We start from the raw sequence: 9,032 nt of genomic DNA, 5'->3' as shown, positions 1-9,032 counted from the left end.
GTGAAACCCATTTTACTCAATTGATCTGATAGATTGACGGCTACCCAAACCCATTACTCTCAAGAGGGAGTTCAATCGGCTGAGAACCACGCCTCATGAAACGAAGGTCATCAGTTTGAATCTTCCCCTCCCCCTCCTCTTGTGTGGACATGTAAGAAGAAAAAAAAAAAGAAAAAGTAACAAGGCTTGCAAGGTTCCAACCCAGTCAATGGGCACACGGATTCTAGCAGTGAGGGACAAGAGGGCCTGTACAACTGACTTAAATAAAGATGTTTTTCATATGTTATCATTTATTGCGTTAATTGTGCTCTATACATCCTATAATTATGACATTTACGCCTTTGAGGCTCCTTAGTTAAGGAACTTAACCTTTTGGGTTTGGGGTGTTACAATTATTAAGATTTGAGAGAATGAATGGTCTATATCTATTCAGGTGGCTCAGCAAGCGAAGCAATTAAGACATTGTACACAGCGTAACAATTGTTACCTGACATTCATAATAAATGCGTCCTTGCAACTTTAGATGCAGGAACTACTATACTCCAAATATCCAACCAGGTGGATAGGTCAGACATGAGAATGAGAGGTAACTGATAGAAAGATATATGCTCAACCACCTAGGTTGGAAAGCATAGGCATGAGAGCCTAGGGTTCAAGTCAGGATGATAAAGCTCAAACTGCAAGTCCCGACTACACTGTAGGCAGCTGCTTGTTATAAGTACATATTCATATTGTCTGTCAGTGAAAGATTTCGTGCCATTCTACAAACTAACAATTGCAAGTGTGCACGATTGTTTGTTGTTCTCTCTCTAAATAATTTATAAAAGAAAAAAAATATACATAATAATTGCATGATTTCAATTTATCCTTGAGTTTTTTAAATCTTACTTTTAACTTTTTGAAGTTTTTCATATTTTTTATTTTACTAATTTAATCCAAAACCGTCTAAAACTGCTTACATGGCAAACCTAGTTAATACCACATAAACAATTTTGTCACGTCGCTTACAAAATAAATTTTTATTTTAATCTACAAAAAATAAAAAAATAAAAAAAATTTAAGGAGTGGCCACCCCCATTTGATTGGGGTGGCTAGTGGCCTACATTGCCACCCCTCTACTTTTTTTTCTTTGTTTTATTGAACATAACTGCATTTCATTGATATAGAAAAACTGACCCTAATACAAAGGATCTAGGGACCAACTTGTTCCCTAAGTACAATACTAGCAATACTACTTGGAATCTCCTCTAACCAAATCGAATTCATCAAAATACTAGAAACTTCTTTGGCAAGAACATGAGCAGCCTCATTACATTTTCTAGATACGTGGACTGTGGACAAATGAAGCACATCTTAAAAAACTCAATTCGGTTTTGATACTCTCTACAAAGAGACCTATCTTGGACGGATTAAGGATAGTGGCTTTGACAACTTTGACAATTTTGCAGTGCATCCCCTTCAAAGATAGCTTCCAAAAAACCTGTCTCCCAGCTAAAAATGACTGTCTGAAGAGCAGCCATGACTTCAGCCATTAACGGATCAACAAGCATCTGTTTTGTGAAACTACGGGCTCCCAAAAAACAACCACCCATATCACAGGCAATAACCCCAATCCCTATACAGTTTCCTTCTTTATTGATGGAAGCATTCCAATTAACTTTAATAACTTTAATTTTTCCACAAGGAGGGGCCTGCCGTCGTAGAGGTTGGTTAAAAGATACTGTTGCCTCCCGAGGATGGAGTTCCTGCCCTTCTGCAGAGTTGCATCTTCTGAATTCTTCAAGTGAACTAACAGCCTCTTTAACAATTTCAGTGGGGGTGAGTGAATACCTTATCAAAAACCACCTTATTTCTCCTTAGCCAAATCCGTCGACAAGTAACGGCCATAAGTCCCATATTTTCCTTGCTAAATTTGTGGAAGCTTTCCTCTAAGACTTTGGTGAAAGACACCCCATCAGAGCTGCACTTTTGGAAAACAATAGAGCCTCCCCCCATACATCTTGTACTGCCGGACTGCTCCAGAGAGCATGGATTACAAATTCTGCTTCCCTTGTACAGCATGAACAATATTTGTTATCATCAACAATTTTTCGACGATGTAGGTTTTCCTTTGTGGGAAGGAGATTGTTACGAGCCCGCCACAGAAAAAGTTTCACAGGATTTGGTACTTGAAGATTCCAAATACCTTTCCAAACATCCGATCCATAAACTCCTGTAGAAGTGGTTCCTCTGCAACGGTCGAACCGTGAATACCCCATCATTGGTCCCAACCCAAAAAAGTCGGTCTTGTGGTAGAAATCACCTTTACCTCATCTGCATTGAATACCTCCTGAAGCAAGTTTGTATTCCAAGATTTCAACTTAGTGTTTATGAGGTCAGCAATCCGAGTGTTAATATCAAGTATATTTTGAGGGGATTGCACCGAGTAAGAAATATGGGTAGACCACTCCTCTACTTTAGACTACTTGAGATGACCAAGCAAGACACCCCTTTGGCCCTTTATTTAGGTTAGTCGCTTAATGGAGGGTGGTCCCTCACAGTCAACCCAAATAAAGGGATGGTCGCCACTCCTCCCATTCTTTTTTTTCTTTTTTCTTTTTTTAAATAAAAGAGAAATGAATCCTGCACTCATTTCTCATAACAACCGCACAACAGCTGACGTGGAAAGGCTGTTTTAATTTTATTTTATTTTTCATTTTCTTTTTGTTGCTTGAAAACCGGTTGGAAGGGAAATGAAATTGCAGCCCCCCCCCCCCCCCCCCCTCTCTCTCTCTGAAATTTCTCCTCCGTACAGTCCTCGTCCCTCTCGACGTCCTGCGTCCCTCTCTGGCAGATTTCCTCTCTCTCTCTCTCTCTCTCTCTCTCTCTCTCTATGTGCATTGTCCGTAGCTCACTGGCCGGTAGTCCCCGTCCCTCTCGACGGTCGGCCTCCTCCGTCGTCTGGCGTCCCTCTTCGGCTAAAAAAAACAGGTTCTCTCTCTCTCTCTCTCTCTCTCTCTGTGGCTGGATCTGTTGCTACAAAAAAAAAAAGGTGAGAAATTTTTGGCTACTTCACACAGTGGAGGCAGCCAATGCCTGATTTTATTTTATTTTATTTTAATTTTTTGTTTTTTTGGTTTTTTTTGGTTTTTTGTTTTTTAATGCCAATCATTCACATTACTAGTGATTAGACCATTGTGTTAAAGCTAATCTCAACTGCACTATCTTTGTATTATCCTACACTGACCTTTCCTAATGCAGAAAAAAGAAAAAGAGAGAGCATATAATTCACAACAATGACATATCTAAAATGGTTTGGATTTGCATTGGCTACTTGAGTTGTATAATTAATGGCCATTGCTTCTGATCAGAAATGAAGGCCAAGAGATCCTTATGACTTGTAAAAGTTAAGGTGACTTGTGTCATTTCTCATGTCTGGTACTGGTAGAGCTCCAACTTGGATTGAATTGCTTCGTCTTTGTACTAGAAACTACTTGTCTTTTGTCATGGTGCGGTTGCATGAATGAGGACATTTTTTGTCTTTTGTAGATATCTTGTATATCATATTTTATGGAAATAACATGGACTTTTCAGAAGACGAATATCAGGTATTTGATGTACGTCTTAATTAGTTGTAGTATATGAATGATAACAACCAATTATTTTAGAAAAGAGAATCATAGATGAACCATCTCATCCATTTGTATTGTTTTTCCCCTATGATTAAGATGTTATATTCCTATGAACAGAACCTGTAATAATCTTCATATATGGGTTGTGATAATGATATTATAAACACTTGAGTCTCCTTAAGAACCAATGTCTAACAAATCAACTTTAGTTTGCTATCCCAGCCGGAAATTCAATCAAAACTGTTGAAATGGTGGCCAGAGTTCTTGTGAATCACTCCAAGAAATAATCCAAAATCATGTGTTTCAATTTAGGGTCAAGACAAATGATTTGGTTAATGTAAACACCAAAAAAAAATTTTACACCTATACATGATGCAATTGGGGTCTAAATCTGATTTTTATTTCTTTCCTAGTTTTTATAGAATAAATAAATTAAGAACTGAATTGGAAAAAGTGAGGAACCCTAATTCTGATTGGATGGCTAGCAAAAGTAAAATAAATTATGAGAGAGAGCTTCCAAACAAATTAGGTGAAAGTATAAAGCATGTAATGGAGTAGGTTATGAAAGACCTAGAATCTTTGTTATGGTATTATTAGTACGAACAAATCTCTTAAAAAATCTCAAACTTATCCTATGAATTCTAAACTAGTCCTACTATCATCCCTATTTAATATGTAGTCATGCTTGCTGCTTAGTTGTTTCTTTTGTAGTTTTGTTTGGTTGTTTGTCTAGAGACAATCTCTGGTTGTAAGGTGTTCTGTTTCAGAGTAGTTTTCCTTTGTCTTTACACTTGATTCTTTTGTTAATATATAGATCTACTTATTCTTTAAAAAAATATATATGTTTTAACATTTTCATCTATAGGCTCTTGAGAAGTGTCAACTTAAGGCAACAATCATCTGCCTGCCCAATCTCTGCTAGACTCTTCTGGTTAGTTTATGATTCTCATCTTGACTTAAACTTGCCCATTTATCTTTTAATATATATGTGTGTTAAAGAAATATGGACAACATTGTTGAAATTGACTATGCTTAACAGTGCTTGCAGCAACTCTTTTGTTTCAAAAAATACCATTCAAGGAAGTTCCATATTTTGTTTCAAATAATTAAACTAGTTGATTTATCAAAAACTCTTTCTTATCTGCCTAGCTATTATCTCTAGAATAATATGGGTAATTAAAGTAATTGCCTATGAAATGAAATTGTGAGAAATAACTTTAATAATGACTCCATTTGTTGGGGATTTTGTCCTTGCTTGTCTATATTATGTTCCTAATACATGCATGTAGTGTGTGGACCTTTATTTTTATCAAATATCCTGCTTGTATTATATATAGCTCATAGGATTACACTAATAAATGGATAGTTGCATTTCATAATTTGTGCCAAAATTAAGGAGTAAAGTGCCAAAATTAAAAGTTTAATGGAAGGATTGCAAACAATGAGCAGTCGTATGAAGCATTTACAATTCTTTTTATGCACTATTGAAAAGTTTACCCTATTGACATGATTATTATTATTATTATTATTATTATTATTATTATTATTATTTATTTATTTTTTTGCGTAGGCCCGAAAAAATGTCGGTAAATAATGATGCGTCAATACCCCCTCCGTTATGTTATTGTGGAGTGCGTGCACGTCTAAGGTACTCATGGATTAATGACAACTCCGGAAGAAAGTGGTATGGCTGTATAAAATATAAGGTAATTTTAAAATTAATTAATTGTGATTTATTGTTTCGTTAGTAGTTTATGACATTTATTCTTATGTTTTCATGCAGGAAGCTGGGGATTTTGATTTTTTTAAGTGGGCTGATAACCAAATGACTTCTTATGAGAAGAGATGAACATATGAGAGACATGGAGGAAGGGAGACGGGCCGATATTGAGAAAGTTGAGAAGATGACAATGGCCAATATTGACAGACTTAAGAAACTGATTGAAAGAAAAAACAAGGAACAATATGCTAGACTTCGGTTGGAGTTGGGTCTATGTCAAAGTAATAGAAAGATGTTTTGGGCAGCAGTAGTCGTAATCATTTTGGGCCTCGTAATTTATCTCAGTGGTTATAGTGGTACTGAAGTTAGCTACTTGATGTTAGAATGAAAGGTTGGAAACAAAAAGGTTAAAAAAGGTTAAAAATGAAACATGAAAGGGAAATTCCAACACAATTTGGCTCAGGCAGATTCAAAACCAAGACTTTTACATGAGAGCATCAGGTGCAATCTTATAGAAGGGGCCAGAGTAGATGGACAAAACCAGAAGTTTGTATTGTAAGCACAAAATTTTGAACTTCACAAAATCCCAGCAAACAGATTCTCAAAGACAGAAATCAGATTCTTAAGGTTGCAAAACATAGAATACTTAACATCAAGCAATAATATTAAGGTGAAACCTTCAATGTGAAACCTTGAACATCTCAAAACATAGAATACTCACCTGCATTAGCTAACAATCCATTTAGTCACTACTGTTTCAATTAACTTATGCCCTTCTTTGAAGAGATAGAACAAGCACAAAAATTGATTAATCACTCAACCAAATGCATCAAAAGGGTGCCCAAAATTACCGAAATAGGAATGATTTTGCACAAAACCTGTATGAGGTTTATATAGAAAGCTAAGCATGTTTGTGAAGAACCATATACAACATCCACAATACGTTTATCACAATATTACTGGTGAAAGTTGTTTTAGACATCATTTTGATAAGGATAGTTCATAATTCCTTCAAGTATGAACATCATATAAGAACCACAAAAAAAAAAAAAAAAAAAAAAAAAAAAAAAGAAATGAAAAGGGAATGGAGTCAATCTTTTCCAGTACATCCAGGAGTCCATTTGAAAGCCAGCTCCATTACAACTCCCACACAAAATATTCATTTTAGCTCTGTAAGAAAACACATACATATTATAAAACATGACTATTATATTGGTCTCAAGAAAACATAACGACAATCAAAATGTACACAAATACCATTAATTATCATATTAGTCTCAAGGTGGAAGTAAAGACTTCATCAGAAGACAGATAATTGATCGCACAACATCGGTAATTGTGGGCAGGACATAGATGGTTGAGTGCGGCATAGACTTCATTGAAGATGGGCCGCACATGCATTTCAATTGCTGGATTAGTTGGGATTATGGAATTAAAAACGTCTGTCATCCAAGCAATTATTTCGGCTAGGTTGGTATTGATACAATAGGGTAAAAGCAACAACAACTGAAGCAATACTTCTTGGCTCAACGGGAGAGGATCCATAGTCAAGACCCACCATATATCAACTTGAAAATATCAACTTTAATATTCAGACATCTAAAATGGATGCATTTAATAACACAATACTATCAATTCATTCTAAAAATTTATCTTGGAGCATAGCCAATTCACAATTGACACATCATGCATTTGTAAGGCTGTATTGAAAGCCTCTTGGTATTTGTGTTGGCTTACCAATGTGGATAACAAATTTATAGGGTCAATCGACAAATTCACCTAATGCACAAATGATTCGTTTCCTTTATTGTAAGCATATAAATTCCAATCGAGAAACTATATAAAAGGAATGCCAACACAATGAATTTAAAAAACACAAATTATACCTGAAAAAGAATAGAATCATGGTGACCACCCAAGGTGTGAGCAACTCTCGATGATGAAGCGATGGAATCTTGCAAAAACAAACACTAAATAAGTACGTGAAATATCAAATAATTGTCAAAAATCAATTAATAAATAAAGAGATGTTGGCTAATCACCTGAGTACTATGATCGTGAGCTGCAGAAGGCAATGGAGATTGACAAGTGTTGTCTTGATTTTCCGTTGATTTGGAGGCCTACAATTAAAAAATGGTTTATGCAATGTGGGGAAGTACACATGTTTTTAAGTGAGTAAAATGTGGACAAAAAAAAATAACTAACTTGAATTTTTCGTCTCTTCGTTTTAGTATTGTTATTTCTTGGTAGCTTGCTCGATACTTTGAATTTCTTCACCACTGTTTCTATATCAGTCACCTTTCTCTTTGTTTGTGGCCTCCCTTTACATGTAACCTTCACAGGACAAAGCACATTTTTACAACTAGAAGATGCGACAGTAGCTGGAATGCCAGGAGAAGATTGATTTTCGCAACGCCACAACTCCTTTAACTGATCCATTCTTTTCATTAGTTCCATACAACGTTTCTCCGTGTTTACTGATGTGAGCGATAGTAATTCTTTAAAATTGTTTCTCAACTTGTCATGTATTTGGGCATTAGGATTATCACCAATGGCATCATAACTACTCTTATGCTTCGAGTACTCTCCCTTAATATCCTTCCTCCATTTGTCAAGAAAATATCTTTGCGGCAAAGTTGTCGCTTTCTTTGTCCGTAACACGGAAAGTGAATGCCTGCATAAGATGCCTCTTACTTCAAACAATGCACATGTGCACTTCACTTCCAATTCATCTTCATTGAAGTAAACAAGAAATGTCTTTTCTATTAAGTGGTCTTCAACGGCAACATAGTCAATAACTTCAAAGGTAGAAATCGCACCTTCACTTTTGAGAATAGAGTTATTACAAGACATCATTTTCACAAACTGCCCATGTACTTCTTTGAACTTCGCATTTGTGTAAACAACTTGAAACTGTTTCTCTAACTGCAAGGCGCTTATACATGGGATTGTACAATTGAAAGAATCGAAATCAGAATGTGTCTCACTCTCGACCATTCTCCTTAAAGCATCATCATATTCATCAACAAATTCTTTCAATGTGGTTTGTGAGTGCACGTAACCATCAAAAAATGCATTCATACTTTCACTTCGCTGTGTAGTAATCATTCCAGCTCAAAACGTATATTTCATGTATGCCGGTACCCAAAATGTCTTCTCCATATATAACCCACTTAACCATGCATTATCATGAAGATTATGCCTCTCCAATAGATCTTTCCAATTTTCCTCATATTTTTCACATGTTTGAGAGTCATACAAACATTTATTTATGGCACTCATAATGCCATCAAAATTAGCATGTGATCCAAACTTTTCAGAAATTTTTTTTTATAATGTGCCACATACAATATCTATGTCGACTTTCAAGGAAAACAATAGCGATTGCATTTTTCATAGCTTTATCCTGGTTTGTCATAATTGCTTTAGGGGCTTGGCCGTTCATGCACTTTAACCAAGATTTAAACAACCACACAAATGTGTCTGTGATAAGTCTTGAAATATTATATTCAAGACCCCTTAATTTACATTTGTTATGCCTAGTTTGTGTTGTAAATATAACGTTTTGTTGTAGTTTTGTGTTTGAGGAATGCTAGAGCATCTCCTTGTGTTCTTCTGGAATGACATAGATGTAATTTTTCAAAAGGACATAGATGTAATTTTTTAATTACATCTATGCCATTCAAGGAGAACACTGGGAG

General features: G+C 35.7%; 1 protein-coding gene across 1 annotated transcript; it reads right to left on the bottom strand.

Moving 5' to 3' along the window:
• Nucleotides 1–6,495: 6,495 nt before the first annotated feature.
• LOC133871634 (protein FAR-RED IMPAIRED RESPONSE 1-like) lies at nucleotides 6,496–8,439 on the bottom strand. Its single transcript, XM_062309063.1, has 4 exons — nucleotides 7,537–8,439; nucleotides 7,374–7,451; nucleotides 7,218–7,301; nucleotides 6,496–6,501 (listed from the first exon to the last, which is right to left on the bottom strand). Exons 1-4 carry the CDS (start codon nucleotides 8,437–8,439, stop codon nucleotides 6,496–6,498), a joined length of 1,071 nt encoding a protein of 356 aa, XP_062165047.1.
• Nucleotides 8,440–9,032: the final 593 nt, after the last annotated feature.

This window comes from Alnus glutinosa, chromosome 6 (genome assembly GCF_958979055.1).
Source record: "Alnus glutinosa chromosome 6, dhAlnGlut1.1, whole genome shotgun sequence".
NCBI lineage: Eukaryota > Viridiplantae > Streptophyta > Magnoliopsida > Fagales > Betulaceae > Alnus > Alnus glutinosa.
The sequence above is the reverse complement of the archived record's forward strand: the minus strand, read 5'-3'. Positions and strand labels throughout refer to the sequence as shown.